Source organism: Strigops habroptila, chromosome 5 (genome assembly GCF_004027225.2).
Source record: "Strigops habroptila isolate Jane chromosome 5, bStrHab1.2.pri, whole genome shotgun sequence".
Classification (NCBI taxonomy): domain Eukaryota; kingdom Metazoa; phylum Chordata; class Aves; order Psittaciformes; family Psittacidae; genus Strigops; species Strigops habroptila.
The window spans coordinates 2,341,621-2,357,939 of record NC_044281.2 but is presented as its reverse complement, the minus strand read 5'-3'; the positions used below and the strand labels follow the sequence as shown (position 1 = coordinate 2,357,939).

The window sequence follows — 16,319 nt, the reverse complement described above, 5'->3', positions numbered from 1 at the left end:
GAAAATTGGATTGGTTGGCCTTGGGGATGCTTTTACTCAATCGAAGTCACACAAGCAAGAACAGCAAATTCTTTTAACAGCCTTCCATGAGCTCTTAGGATGTCTATAGTATCGTATAATTCCTAGCTTCTGTACTGGCATGCAGTAGTTAAAAATAAGATGGTTAATTTAATGTACTTTTTAAACAGTAATGTCTTCTTGTATACCATGGAGTACCTCAAACTTCTCTTAATTTTTAAGGTGAGAAAGTGATAGGAAGAGAGAAGCTGATGACTTTGAGAACTTGCAGTGGAAGTGAGTGGTGTGGGTTACTGCTGAGGAAGAGGGCTTAAGTGTTTGTGCCATGGAATTGGAAAAGAACAGTGATATTAAAAGCAAAAAAAGATGCTTCAGTCAGACCTCCCTTCTTTCTTCTTACTCTGAGAAAGCTGAGCAGATGCTCATCGGAGATGTTGCAGCAGGACCCAACCACTCTGTTTTTGGCCAGGCATGTTCTGCCAATGTTCCTGAATTAAAGTTGTCAGAGGAAAATTTACCTTATTTAATTTCATACTCAGATGCAGATCTTGACATGTGTAATAAAAAGAGAATGGGAATTTGCTGTGCAAAGGTAGATGAAAACAAGAAAGAAGCTGAAGGGTTGGAAAGGGCACGTGATGATACGCACTTCAATTGCGGGGGGTGTGATCATTGCAGACAAAGTTATTTGAGTGAAGATTCACAGCTGGAGTATCTCAGTGCTCACGAGCAAGATTTTGATGATGAGAATAGCTCAAGTGAGTTTTCTGAACCAAGGGAAACTATAAAAATTGAAACCTTAAGTCTGATAGACCCCATTCATGAAGTTCCAGGGGGTGGAGTCACACAGGAACAAAATCTCACTGACCTATTAGAAGATTGTTGTTCTGCTTCTGAGTATATCGTAGATGACCAGACCTGCCCAGAAGTAGCTACGCCAGAGCTTCCCCACCTGCTTCAGGACTCTCTGTCTCTGCAAGATTGCAGTGGCATGACTTGTGATCATCAGGAAGAGCAAACAGAGTATCATAGTGTTGTTTGTGGAAGTATACTTGAAAGTCATTCTCATGGGGTCTGTCCAAATCTGTTTGTATATGACAGTTTAGAAGATGGAGAGGTGAAAGACGTGGCACTGATTGATGGCACGCTGCCACCCCAAATGGCTATAACTGAAGAAGTGTCTGCAAAAACTGGCAGACACATTCACAGCATCTCAGCGAAGCAAAGCAATCCTTCACTGTCTCTGAGAGAAAGGGCCCCTGCAGTAGCCATGCAAGTTTGCATACACGCAGAGGACTTGGATTTCTGCAGTTGTGAAGAATCTGGCATGTGCACACATGTTACCACCTGCACTGACTGCACTGTAAAGGATGCTGAAACCCATATTGCAATCTCTGAAATTCTCACTAGCAAGAAACCCTTTTTTGGGGCGGATCTTGCAGATAAATCCTCCCATGGAAATCCCAATTCTATGAACTCAGAGCTGGAGCATTGTGAAAGTTTGGTAAACATTGCCTGTGCCTCTGCAGTTAACCAGGCTGTTGATGCAAGTTCTGATTTTAGAGCTTGCTTTACAACAAGCAGAAGTACCTGTGCTCAGGTTTGTCTCTCGTCCAGAGCTATTAATACAGAGATAACAATGATGAACACATCTCGACTGATGGGATGGTGCTGTGAAACCTATGCAGACGTTGCTTGTAATACGGACTGCTCGTATGAAGCTGGTAGGACAGAGGAAATTCAGTCACAGGTTACCAACACCCTGGAAGAACCCTCAGATGGCAATACTGCACTAGCTAAAAGAAGTTCACAAATTCAGGTAATTACAAAAAGAATCCAACCTACAACCAAAGAATTTTGATAGATAGAACTTTTTTTAACTGAAAGTTGCTCACAACTGGTCTATACAAATGTTAATCCATAACATTTTGAAATATTATTTTTGTTTAGGAACAGCAGGAATCCAAAACTGAGCCGAGTAGCAGTGACTTAAAGATGAGCACTGACAGGTGGGTCATGAATTGTTCTTAGTTTAGAATTCTAGATGCTAGATAAGTTATTTATGTTTTTAATGGTTGGAAGGTTGTCTGTAACTTAGCAAAAATGATGGTATTAAAAGACCGCTTGGCAGTGGTTGCTATGCTGGAGGGTAGGCAGGACCTGGACAAGTCAGAAGCATGAGCTGAAGACCACCCAAAGTTGAACAAAACCCTAGACATCCTCGGACTGCAGTTGCAGACTGGCCAAGAACAAGTCGAGTGTAAGTCAGCAGTGCCTCTGTATGGCAAAGAAAGGAAACCGTATCCTGGGGCTGCATTAGCAAGAGTGCAGCCAGTGGGTGGAGGGAAGTGTTGATTCTTCTCAGTTGGATGCTTGTGGGGTTGTATCTAGAAAGGTATCTCCAGCTCTGGGCTTTACAGTATAAGAGATTGGCTGGCTGGGGGAAGTCCACTTGAAGGGCCACAGGAATGGTGGGAGGAGAATCTGATGTGTGGGGAGAGCTGAGGGAACTCGGTATGGTCAGTGCAGAGCAGGGAAGTCTGGGGAGGTGGGAAACATCCCTGCAGCTCTTGGCAGTCTGGTGGTGGGTTGCAGAGAAGACAGAGGCAAATTCTTTGCAGAGGTGCATTTTGAAAGGGCAAGAACCAGCAGTTACTGTGGGGGGAATTCTGAGTGGGTGTAAGAAAAAGTTTCTTACAAATGATTGTGGCGCTCATGCAGTTCCCACCTCTCAGTTAAGGCTGATAATAGTGTGAAAGCTACTGCACATCATTATTTTTTCCTGTGTAGTAAATAGGAGGAACTGATTTCATTTTTCTTGTTGTTTTTTTTTTTTCCTTGAATCATATCAGAAATAGCTTCTGGAGAGAGCTACTTTCTTCAAAATAAACCATAATGAACTTAAAATACTTACTGAAGGCCTCCAAGATTTTATTTATTATTATTATTTTAAAGGCCTGTACACCTTGATGAACAAGCTGTGAAGAATTCTACATCAACTGACTGTAAAAAAATACTGGAGAGAGCAGTTGAAGCAGAATTGCAGATTCTAAATGCTCATTTTCAGATGTGTTATCAGCACTGCTTGAAGATTTACAAACTAGCTCTGGAGGAAAACACATGTTTTAGCAGGCATGTACTTTAATGTCCTTTTAAATGAAATTGATAACTTGGTTAAAAGGCATGAATTGTTAAATGTTCCTGAGGTATTCTACCCATAGCTTCTAATAGTCTTTATAGTTAGCATTGTTGTCCAAAAGAGTTTACATTCTGGTAACTGGGAGTCTTATTTTCAGCCTAATTTTTTCTGTAGCATACACAGACCCAGCAAAATACAGTTTGTTTCCAGGAATGATTTTCTGTACAGGAGGAGTAGTACAGAGAGTCCATTCAGGAATGGATGAGATGCACAGAGAGGGAACTGGGGAGGAAGTGGTAAAGGAGAAAAAGGAGGTGAGGCAGGAAGGGGGTAGGGATTGCAGACTCTAGCTGGTAAGCATACATCCTGTAATGAACCTGGAATTCAACCAAGAAGTCCTGCCTCTGAACACTTTACTGTGCCATGGATAGCTGTAAAACTTCCTTAACGTAGTGTGTGCTCTGCAGCTTAGGAGAGGGCTCAAGAGAGCAGGTTGTGATGCTGTGAAACAGATTGGGCTCCAGAGAACTCCTGATGTGTTCAAGGCCAGGTTGGACGGGGTTTGGAGCAACCTGCTCTAGTGAAAGGTGTCCCTGCCCTTGCAGGGAGTTGGAACTGGATGAGCTTTACGGTCCCTTCCAACCCAAGCCAGTCTGGGATTCTGTGTTAGGAGTGAGCTCATGTTCTTACATGATGTAGAGGAATCTTTAAAAACTGTAAAATATTTGGGCAAATCTAGAAGCAGTAAAATAAATGTCTGTCTAAGTTGATCTTGCTTTCTTATACATTTTTTAACAGATTTAATGAAAATTCAGAATTAGATTCAGCTCTCACATTGGTTTTGGAAGAGCTGGAAAAGAATTACAACAGTATGAAAATGAAAATAAAAATGGGTGCACCTTTAAGTGCACTTTCTCCGCTATCAGTTGAGATGAAGTTTTTCCAAATCTACTGTTCTTATGTCCCCTCCAAGGTAATTTCTTAATTGCTTTTTGTTGTTAATAGAAATCCTTTTCCTCCAGAAAATTAAGACAAATCTTTTCTTTGTTTGACAGTTGTTCAGAGAGGATCTTTGCACTGAGTAAGTAGTTCTCATTTGTGATATGTTTTAGAATAAAGGGGAAGTGAGTTTAAGAGAAGTTAATCTTACAATTTGTTTATTTCAGGATATGTCTTGTTTCTCCAAACTGTTTAGCTGAAAGACTTGCATAGCACTCTGGGTACAGTGCTTTAATTTTAAGGAAATTTTTACTCTGCAGCATTCTAGTATGCAAACTATGCAGTTGCATATTTACTATCTTTATAGCCAAAGTTTTCAATTTACAGATAACTTTCCTGGTTCCCTGCTTTCACTACTAAAATCTTTGTCTCTAATCTTAATGCTGTCTGTGTTAAAAATAAAACCAAAAAACCCCCCAAAAACCCCAAACCCAACCAACCAACCAAAAACCCACAAAAAACCCCACCAGAGCAAAAAGACTTTGCTACTAACGAAGATAATATTAGGCATATAAGCAGCTGTTCTGCTGAGATTACAATTCAGTTATGAAGAATGATAGAAAAATCATTTCGGGTTCCAGGAAGGCACATGGTTCTGCACATTCAAGAACCATACCCAGTTACTTTATGTAAGTGGAGATTAAAACAAATCCATCAAGAAGTTTTTATTGCATCAGGTGAACAACTAGTGATCTTTTTCAAATTTCTTGTTAAGCATTAATAAAATTAATCACAAACTGCACAGAGATTTCAAATTGTAGAGACATCCATCAAAACATCACGCAGAAGGCCATCTAGGTATAAAGGAAAAATAACCTAACATAAGCCTGGAACATAGCTTTATGTTTCAGGTTGCAATCAATGCCTTTATAAATTACAGGTATCAAAAAACTTTGATTCTTACTTTAAGATTTCTTAAGCACATTTATTTTACTGTGAGCTTTTGGAAATCCTTAAATGAATACTTCAGAGTACTTGGTATATCATTGTAGAATTTAAAATTGTTGTGACATATTTTGTATGAAATTCTTGGCTCTCTTTTAGTTCTGTTTCAGGCACAAGAAAATCTCATTCTAAAGCACCAGAACTGCAAGAAAGGAAGATTTCTGACACCATGGTATGGACTTCTTGATTACTGAGTTTCATAGACATTAATGTTGTGAAGCATGGTCTCCTTTTAGGTGTACGCAAATACAAGCAGAGTCTTAAGGGCTTAAGCAGGGATTCTGTGCCAGTAGTTGCCAAAGTAGCTCATGTGACCAGAATTTTGATGGTCCTTTCAAAATAAAGTAACTTGAGGGTTCTTGAATACAATCAGTAGGTTAACTTTTAAAAATTTACCTGTTTAATCAATTAATATTTTGAAGCTCAGAAAAATAATGTATAATCAGGTGCAAGTGCTGTGACATGTTTGTAGGACAATCCACAGGTTGAAGGTTTAACTGATGGAGGTGAGCCAAGTGACTCTACTTCATCCAAGACTTTGGAAGAACAACCTAAAAGTCAGGTTGAGGAACGTGGTAAGCCATCTGCTTCTCTTACAAGTATTATTTGTTGGTTAAGTTGTTAGCAAAACCCCAAACCCTGTGTAAAACATGTATGGATACTCGGCTGTGCTTTCTGTGATGGAATGTTTAAGATTATATCAGCTCTATATATATATACTTGACATCTTGGAAAAAAAAAAAATGTTGCTACTTAAATCAGAAGGGAAAACTAGTATGTGTCACCTCTTTGTACCAAGTACTTGGTACCTAGTACCAAGTCATGTAGGTAGCTGGAATCTTCTTAAGCACAGAGATTTGTTATTCATTCATATGACATATTATGGTCTGAATTTTAACACACTGAAATTTATTTCAACCATCAAGGCTGTGTGAAAAATGAAGAAGGGAATGAAGATTGGTTTGATGCTAAAGAGAACTTGGCAGTAGCAAATTCTTCAGTAATAGCTGAAGACACAAAAAAGCAACAAGAACAAGACACAGTTGATTTAAGAGGTGAGGTTGTGTGCTTTAAATTGCTGTACCTAATAATAGTGTTTGTTTGTTATTTGAGTATTCTGATCCTTCCACAAGCATAAGTAAACTTGGAAGAAATGCTAGCTAGGTTTTCAGATTCTTTTTCATTGTCTTGAAATCCATGAATCCATGAATCCATGTACAATCCATGTACAATTCAGCTCCCTTCAGCCACAGTTTTCATTGAAAACTTCACACTAAATTGAAAACTCAATTTAGTAAATGTCCAGCCAGTCACCTAGCTGGAAATCTTTCTTTTTTTTTTCCTATTCCTTCTCTTTCTGCTCCATTCTCCATACTTCTGGAGGGGGAACGGTCTGTGTTTGGACGCTTGGGTCCCACTGATGGGCATGGTTAGAAGTCCCAATCTGTTGAAAGCAGAGAGCTTGTGGGGACTCGGAGTACACTGCCCATGCTTTAGCACTGGTACCTGTTAGTTCAGACCAGCGTTTTCTTTGGTTGTACTTCTTTTGCCTCTTCAAACCTCAGAGAATACTCAGGGAAAGCAGATTTCACAAACTGAACTGTTCTGCTTTTCAGGACACCTGTTTTCTGTAAGAAGATACTCTTCATTCTTATAGGTTCTTTTAAAGGTTTTTCATCTATACTTTCTGAGATCTACTGAGGTGTTAGCTTGAACTGGAACAAAAATAGTAACACTTTGGTTTCTTACGTTCATTGTTAGAAGCAAAGAGTGGAAACGAGTATTCTTTTATTCGTGTTGATGGCCTAAGTTCCTCAGTGTCAGAGGTATGTCTGTTCTTATTTACATAGTGCAGTAATGTCTTGCCTCTTTCTGAATTCTTTCATATCACACACTTGCAACCAAATATTGTTCTATTTTGTAGGCTGATTTAAGATCACATTTCCAGAAGTATCAGATTTGTGACATTGTTGTCTCTGTGGAATCTAATAACTGCAGGTATATTAATAGAAGTTTTACTTGTTTCAAGTTATATTTTTTTTCTGTCGAAGTAAGCAAACCATGGGAGAGAGGACAGAGTTGTTCATTCATTTCAGTGATTAATAGAGATATAGATAGGTTGACAAAAGCTTGTCATTCCAGACAGCTTCTCACCTTATAAGTTGAGCCTGAAATTTTCTGTTGAGTTTAATGGAGATATAGTTAATGCTCAAAAGATGTGTAATGCTCATCACGTGTTATTACTGAGAGTAATGTGTTTTACTTAGTTTCTTTTTTCTTTTTTTCTTAAATTTTATGCCTTAGATGCGCACTTCTTTCCTTTAAAGACTTTAGTAAAGCCAAGTTAGCTGTAGAGGAAATGAACCACAAGAAGATAAAAGGAAAAGGAGTAAGTGTTAAAATTGTAAATACTTCATCAGAGAGTAAATATGCGGTTTCCCAAGTTCTTAAAAATAAGCTTTCCCATGAAATCCAACCTGTTGGGAAGAGTCAAAGAAATGATCAAAATAACGCACTCGCTTCAGCCTCCGATTCTGTGGAAGCCCCTGTCACTGCTTCTGCTTCTGAGAAAATAACTTCTTCAAAAACCTCTTGTTCTACACATGTACCTTCAGAAACAAAGTGCCCTGATCAGAAACCATCTACAGAAGATCCTTATTTGCTTGAAGTTAAACAAAAGGTAAATAATTACTACTAAGGATTCTTTATATGGCAAATTAAGAGCTTTAAAACTTCTTGTCTCATAACACATTGCATTTTTAGTATATAGAGAATGATGTTAGGATAGGAAAACATACCGTGTGTCACTAATAAATTCCTGGCATGCTGCTGCAGAAGACTGAGAGCACCAGTCATTTGCTTCTGCATCAAACCGTGATACTCCATGTGTTTTTTCTTAATCCTAAACCAGTCGGGAACCTAGTAATTTGCATTAGAGTTTTCATCTTGCTTTTCTCCTCTTTTGAGTTTCCACTTGGAACAATTTTTTAAAGTGAATGTCTTGTGATGTTATACAAGAAAGATTTTGGGATACTGGAGGGGTGGCTGTTGGGGTTTTTAATATAAATCTAGGAAACACGTCTGTTTAAATTTAGTATTTTCTATTTGCTCAGGTTGGTCCTTGGAGGATAAGGCAGTTAGTAATTGCTGGTGTTGCTTTCATAAACTATATAGATATGCTACCTTTGGGGATTTAGCTTTTAAACATGCTAGTCCCCTGGGAAATGTGTATCATATCTAATTTAAAGTAGTGGGAATGTCAGTTACATGTAAATCATAGAATGGTTTGGGTTAGAAAGAACCTTAAGATGATCTAGTTCCACCCCCCTGCCATGAGCAGGGACACCTCACACTAGAACATGTCACCCAAGACTCTGTCCAACCTGGCCTTGAACACTGCCAGCGATGGAGCATTTACCACTTCTTTGGGCAACCTGTGCCAGTGCCTTACCACCCTCACAAGGAAGAACTTCTTCCTTATATCCAGCCTGAACTTTCCGTGTTTAAGTTTAAACCCATCACCCCTCGTCCTATCACTACAGTCCCTGATGAAGAGTCCCTCTCTGCGTCCTTGTGGCCCCCTTCAGATACTTGAAGCTGCTCTGAGGTCTCCACGCAGCTTCTCTTGTCCAGGCTGAACAGCCCCAACTTTCTCAGCCCGTCTTCATACGGGAGGTGCTCCAGTCCCCTGGTCATCCTTGTGGCTTCCTCTGGACTTGCTCCAACAGCTCCATGTCCTTCTTACGCTGAGGACACCAGAACTGTACACAGTACTCCAAGTGGGGTCTGCATGTAGTAGTTTTATTTCTAATAAATTATCTATCCAACACAACCCATTCTATAATTTACAAATTGGATAATATGACTGGTTGTATTAGAATAACTTATTGAGCTGAATCTGTAGCTGTCATTTTTTTCTTTTTCCATTTTCCATAACAGGAATATTTATTAGTAGTAAATAGATGTATTACTTGCAAAAATGAGTTAAGTATTGTACCTTTTTGATGAAATTCTAGGATACTGGAGAAAACTTCCTGTTCAAACCATCTTCTTACTCCAATAAGTCATATGATGTCTTTATTTTACCTGATAATTTGAATTTGAGCAGTTTTACCAAATTAGTTGAGAAACTTAAAGGACTTCATCCACAGGCTAGCAGGTGAGAGGATTTGGATTTCCTTTCTGCCCTTGATTTCTAATGGATCAAATATCCATGGTAACTAAGTCCTAAACGTATTGCACAACATGTTATGTAAACAGGTCTTTCTTTTATTCATCTAGAGACACAATTTTGGCTGCTTTGCTGGAGGTGAGGAAGAACAACAATGGTATCCTAAGTGGCTTGTCCATCAATACTATTGTGGCAAGGACCTCTGCCATTCTAAAGAAATCCAGTCAGAAGTGAGAAAAGGCATGTAAATAAGTGGGTATTCTAGCCTACAGAAATACATTGAAATAACACGCCCCCCACACCCCCCGAATTTTTGTAGCTGTATAGCCTGACTAGATTAGTAAGTAACTTAGTATAAAGCTCTGAAAGAAGGATGTGAATGAATCCACTGAAGCAATAGCTTCTCAGCATTGCTAGCTGTTTAGCAGAACATCTTGACTTGCTAGCTCTGTGCACTCCGTAAACATACTACTGGGTTTATTATGTCAACTATGGTACTGATTAATATAGTGGAGACTGTCATACATATTCTGTACAAAGCTGACACCTAATGGCCAGTCCTTGTGTAGCAGTTCATAAAGAAATCCCAGCACAGGCTCAATTTTGGTTTAAAACTGGAGGATTTCTCTGTGATGGATGAGTTCTGGAGTAGAAGTCTTAACAGAATAAGATTGTATTTCTTTTAGGTTTTTTTCATGTTAAAAGACACCTTGTATGGTGACACAGCACCGGATGCTGGAGGAAGCTGCAGCAACCTGAACATGCTAAAACCACAGCCCAGAATTCCAGGGATATTCTCCTGTAGGAGACATCTTGGAGTTGATGCTTGTTTCAGTCTCCTAATAAGCTTGGTGTTCTGCTTATTTTAGGGCTGCTAGCAGTGCCACTATGAGGTTTCCTGCACTATGAGGTTTCCTGCACTGTCCCAGATGTTCTTAGCAATGCTCTAGCTTCACTTTTGCCTACAAACACAATCTGTACAATATTTATTCTTCTGTGTTGTTTCCTCCCCAAACTGCACCAAATTCTTGACACTTTGATTTTGGTCTCAAAGCCACTATTTCAAGGAGTCAGTTTGGTTTTAATCAAGACCACCTCTTCTAAGATGAGTAGTATTTATGCTGATAGTTTTACATATCTAAGTATCTTTGCTACCCATTCAATGTTGCTTATCAGACTAAATTCTCCTAGTCAGATGCCTGTGCACGTTACTGTAGTGCACAAGTAAACCACAGCACAGCCCTAACTTGAACAGAACTGCTGTACGTTAGATACTAGAACTGTACTAAGAGTAGAGTGGTTCTGCCCAGTAAGACAAAACAGGAGCTTGGGCTAGAAGAGCTTCCATAGATACATTAAATATACAAATAGATGCTTATAAGTCATTCATCTTCAGTCCTTGTCAGAAAGAATGACTGTAGATTTTGTTAAATATACAGAGGCATAGGGTAGGATTTTACATACATAGCGACGAAGAGCATGAAAGAATCTCAACCAAGATGCATGTTTGTCTGAGTTCCTTTTGAAAGGATTACTGTGTGGCATAAGTTTGTTACTTTGGCCTTTGACTGCCCTGTGAGCTTTTACGGATGCCTCTCTGAATCAACATAAATTTGACAAGAGAGAACTCTTTGTATTAATCCACTGACTGACTTATACAGGGCTGCAGATACGGACATAAAGTCATAAAATAAAACCTTACACTTGAAAATATTTTCAGTTACTAAGGTTTTAATGGCCTCAAGTGTGTTGTGCTTTCCCTGTCAAGTAATTTATTTGTTTCTTTTAAATGTTGTGTGGGCTTTACAGTCATTATTCCTATGATAGTATTTTGTTCTCTGTTGCTTTGCTAGAGAGATGCTGGCCCATAACAATTTTTACTTTCATCATGAGGAAGCTGTGAAATAGTAGGTAATAGGGAAAAGAAAAGAATTCTCATCTTTCCATAGTAAGAAACATTTAATATTTTTAAGAAAAGAGTCTGCTCCGAGCTCATCTGTCCTAATTCTGGTATGTGTATAGCTTCAGACATTCCTGAAGTGTAAGTGTCCACTGAGAAATACCACCTCAGAGCATTATGTTCTTGCAAGCTGATGAAACATCCAGAGTTGTACAGATAATAGTTTTATATCAAGCTGTATTACATAGTATTTAATGTATAACAACTTCAGCTTTAAAGTAAAGCATGATAGAATCTTGCTTTTTTCTTTAGCTGACTTAGCCTAGAGTTGGATCTGAACGTTTCTGGATTTTGTATGTTTGTTAAGTTGGAAGGAGGAACTTCATTGAAATTATGTTTTGGACTGGAAAGTCCTTTTATTCTCATTAGGGAGGGGCTGTCACATTTACTTGAAGAGCTCGCTCTAACCTTGTTCTGTTTTCTAAACCTAATGGTAGGCAGTAGTTAACAGGAGTTGTGGTGCTATCAAAGTTATTCAGTGCATCATTAAAAATGGTTTTTGCCTTAAATATTACCCAATGTTCATGCTTGGAAGCTTTCTGTGAAATTAACAGTCTACAGTTTAAAACCAGACCAATAGAGAGGGGTCCTTCCAAAGCACAACTAAACCAGTGCTTTGAGAAACATAAAGAAATGCATCGAGTCTACGTATTCCTAAATGATGGTTTGGGAACTTAATTTTGAATTAATTGAATTAATAAAAAAATGCCCCCCAAGTATGATTTGTTGCACAAAGATGATTGATTGATACATTTTATTGTACTTACTTCTTACTTGTGGTTGTTGAAGCTAGGAAACCTAATTCTGCTGTGTACTTCTGCAGTCCCTAGCAAAACTGTTAAAGCTTCTAGTGGTTTTTCTGGGGTATTAAAACTGGTGGCATTCCCTTTAGTTCAGTTTGAGTGTGTACAAACAAAATTCACCTGCTGGTGTGTTTTATTAGTATTTCTTGTTTTCTCTCTAAGTAGATGGCTTTCCAACTATGAAGAACTGATCATCTCCCCTTGGAAGATGAAGATTTTGCAACTTCCATCCTTCAGCTTGTTCCGGGATCGTATTGTACTTCTTGTTTGGTTTATTTCAGCAGATCTTAATGAAAACTCGGGTAGCGTCACTGTTTCATGTTCAGTCTTATCCAAGAGAATATAACCTGAAGGTCAGTTTGAGGTGTTTTTCTGTTTATGTAGATATTAAATGATTCATCCCAGTTTTGTTGTTCCCCGTAGTTGGTTCAAGCATTTCAGCAGGTTTCTCTAAGGTAGATCACACTTCAGTGAAACAAGACTCCCAATACTGGCAGGGCTCTTCTAGGCTGGAGTACACAACCCCCAGCTCTGGCATGCCACTTAATTTTAGACATGGTAGTAGCTGCTAAGATGTTAACAAGTAGCCAACATGCTTGTGCTTTCCAGATAATCTGGTTCTGAATAGTCTTGTTGAAATTTCATATATCCTTTGAATATCAGGGAGGCACAGAGGAGGCAGCAGGGGCTTTACTGGAGGAAGCTAGGCTTTGGAGCTGGCAGTGCTGGTGCATTGGTTACCTAACGCAGCGCTGCAGCAGCATCCTCATGTCCGTTTTTGACTTAGGAGCGTGTTCCATGCTGCAGAGCAGTGGTAGGGCTTAAACAGCTCCTTCAGGATGCAGCCTGGATTCCCCCCCTCTCAGCCCTCCTGCCCCAAACAGGGCATTTTCTTATCTCATCTCCCACTTGCGTTGTTGCAAGCAGAGAATGGGCTTCTAAATCCTTCTTTGTGTGTCCCATGGTCTGGTATCTTGGGAAGCATATACCCCCTGAAACTTTTGGGTTGGGTTGATAAAGAGAGATACTGTACAGAAGAGGTCTAGATTTTAAATCCTCTTCTGACAAAGAAAGGCAGCTTAAGTGTATGCGTCTAGTCTGGGGGTGAGGAGAATTACCCTTGATTGACACAGGCTCATGCTGTGATATTGCAGGAAAGACAGTACGCTGCTGTTGTACATCTCTGTTTATTTGTTGTACTTAGTTCTAGATCCCAGCTGCATTTGCTGTTGAAAACAGCAGCAAATGTGAATAAAGGTTACAATCCCTTCTTCAAAAAGTTGTGCTGGTGTTCTGCTGTTTCTAGATCTCATCCCTTTCCTCTCAGCAGCCCCACTGCAGGTAACGCTTTCAGCACCCCAGCCTTGTTTTCAGCAGCCAGTACTGTAAACTTGGTCCTGAAGCCGCAACTGAGGCCCTCAGTTTCTTCCCTGTTCATACCAAGCTGAAAGCAGCCAAAGGCTTTGCTCTACATTATTAACAGCACACGCCGCTGGTTGGGTTGCCCAGACATGATTCTCTAATTAGGTAGGAAGTGGTGCTAACAGTTTAGGACAGAACTGGCTTTCTGGTATGCAACCTGTTTTGTTTCTGTTGGGAAAGCAGAAACATGGATGATGTGAAACACTCAAGTTAGCACCCTGTGCTGGTCATTCCTGTTTCCTTGTTTCTTCTTCTTCTCCCTTTGAAAGGGAGAGCTAACTTAAAATATTAGAGAACAGATTTAGGGGGCAATGACCTCCTTGCAGCTTGAGCCCTCACCCTCTATCCGAATCATCTTAAGTGAACACTCTGTGTTACCTGCTGCAGGTGGAGCTGTATGAGCTCAGTCAGGATTTTCCACTCAGTTAAAGCAAGCAAAAACACCCCACCAAACCACAAAACATTTCCTTCTAAAATTGCATTGCATCCTCTATGTTCATATTCAACACTGTAGAAAGAAGGAAGGATTTTTAGCCTGAGGCTAGAGAGAAATTCCTTTGGTGGAAGTGCAAAGAGGGCTAAGGAAGATGGGTGAGAAAAATGGGTTTCTGGATACTTTGTTTTGTTCCCTGTTCCATGTGTCTGAACAAGCAACTGTCTGTTCCACCGGGAGGAGATGGAGCTAATGCTGCCTTCACCCGAGCGGGAGTGGGCTGACCGACACATGGGATGCTCCGGAACACTATCACCAACATGGCAATCCACCTTTGCTTTGCCACCTAAAACTCCCAGCTCTGTACTGCCGCTCAGGGCAACGCTTTCAGGCGGCCCAGAATCCAGCTTCCTAAATTCAGATGTCCAGCCCCTGTTCCCACACATAAGGTTCCAGGACAGAAGCTGGTGCTGGGCATCACCTACACGTGGTGAGCTCTGGAACAGTGTCACCAACATGGATATCCACCCTTGCTTTGCCACCTAAAATTCCATGGCAGGAGCCAGGCGGTGAAAGAACAGTCTGTATGCCCCAGGTTAAACTAGATGGCCTTTGTATCTGGAATGACAGTTTTACCTTTCCTGTTCCTGCCTCCCCAAAATCCAGACCCCATAGCAGAATTGGTACTAGTCATCCCACCATTATCACTGTAAGCTTTCTCCTTCCTCATTAGATTAAGGGTAGAGGAAAGGAATCTCAGGAATGACAGTGGGTGCTCCAACCTTACTCACATCTCCACATCCAGAGCAAGAACAGAAGCTTCAACTTTGAACTTTGACTTGAACTGGAAAAAGTATCCTTATTCTCAGGAGGTCTCCTATGGTCCCCCTCCGTAGGTACAGGTCACCAGAAGAGCCCCTTTAACCTGAACTAGGCTTAAAAAGTAGCATGCCAGAGATCAGGATAACAAGCAGCTCTACCATTGTGCCCAAAATGGCCCCAGGAGCTGGTTGGTTTCCAAACTCAGAACTTTACTGCTCCGCTCCGAGCCCGGTTCCAGGCCAGACTCAGGCCTCGGTCTCTGCTCCCAGAACTCGGCCGCGTGTGCCGGAGCCCGTGGTACCCTCCTCGGGAGCGAACCCCACGCTCTCGGGGAGCTCCAGAGCCGGTGTCCAGCCCCACAGGGCTCGGCTCTCTCGGGGAGCGAGGCCTGGCGCCCCCCGGCAGCCACGTCCCGGGAACGCGGGGCTCGCCGCGGCCAAGCAGCACCCACCGGCGCTGGTCCCCGCTCTCGCGCCCGGCTCTGCTGAGCCGCAGCCCCCGCTGGAGCCCCAAACCGCTCGGGGTCAGGGACCGGCGGGCGGCGAAGGCACCGGGCTCCGACCCTCCGGGCTTTATGCCCCGGGACCCGGAGGACCGGCAGCCCCGATCCGGGAGCGGCGCCGCCCGCACTCACCACGCCGGAAGAGCCGCCAAAACCGCACCCGCCTGGCCCCGCCCCTCGCCCGTTCCTTGTATAAACATCAGGCTGCCCCGCCTCCTCCTATTATAGACATCGCTCCGCCCTCATCTCCTTTTATAGATGTAACCCCGCCCTCCGCCATACTCGCCCCGCCCCCTAATTTCACAGGCCCCGCCCCCCTCCAGGGCCGCCCCGGGTCCTGCCGCCCGGCCATCTATCTCCGGCCTGTGGCGTCCCCGCAGCCCCGTCACCTGCAGTCGCCGTCCCCGTACCCAGCGGCGCGTCTCTCCTCTTCCTGCCTTCGTTCCCGGGCAGAACACGCGGAGCTGGGATGAAAGGTCCAGCCAAAGCCCTCGCAACGCAAGTTCCACACCGGTTTCCATCAGGATCGCTCCTCTCTTCCTTTTTAACCCCAGCTGTGGCTCTCAGGAGCGGCTTACTCCCGGCTCTGCACGGCCTCGGGACCTTCCATCGAGACCCATAACCACCCCTCGCGTCAGCCGGAGCCCCCACGGGGCCGGTTTGGGGCAATGACCCTGTCCTGGTCCAGGAGGACACGAGCAGCTGAGGTGCCGTGTTATACTCAGAGTGAGATTAAGACACAAGCGAGGTCAAATGCCGCTAATCAAAGAGATCTATTGCTTTTTTAACTAAACAAAGTAGTAATTTATTGTGGTGAGAAAATAGCAATAGGAAAGGGAGAGAAAATAGAAAAGAACGAAATCTAGCAAAAATCTAGCAAGCAGTGGGGATAGAGTTGCAGCAAGAGATAGTCACCACCATGGATCCAGTGGCATCCCGTTGGTCTGTAATCTCCGTGACTCTGCGTACTTTGGTGGTGGTAGGTCCAAATCGCCGTTCGATCGCTCCTCAGCCACATCATCCGCATCTCCCCAGACACACATCACATAAACACCAGTGAACCTCAGGAACCTCTGTGCAGCACCAGCTTCGCGGCCCCGCATGT

At 42.1% G+C, this 16,319-nt stretch overlaps 1 protein-coding gene across 1 annotated transcript; it reads left to right on the top strand.

The window, feature by feature from the left end:
- Positions 1-309: 309 nt before the first annotated feature.
- On the top strand, positions 310-13,308 carry RBM44 (RNA binding motif protein 44). The gene is given in 17 exon segments (XM_030487062.1): positions 310-1,216; positions 1,219-1,283; positions 1,285-1,837; positions 1,969-2,027; positions 2,974-3,150; positions 3,956-4,130; positions 4,213-4,238; positions 4,738-4,785; positions 5,201-5,273; positions 5,574-5,676; positions 6,028-6,156; positions 6,863-6,927; positions 7,026-7,099; positions 7,406-7,781; positions 9,118-9,260; positions 9,383-9,524; positions 12,201-13,308. Coding segments are annotated over 16 exon segments (3,063 nt in total). The 5' UTR covers positions 310-343; the 3' UTR covers positions 9,507-9,524; positions 12,201-13,308.
- Positions 13,309-16,319: the final 3,011 nt, after the last annotated feature.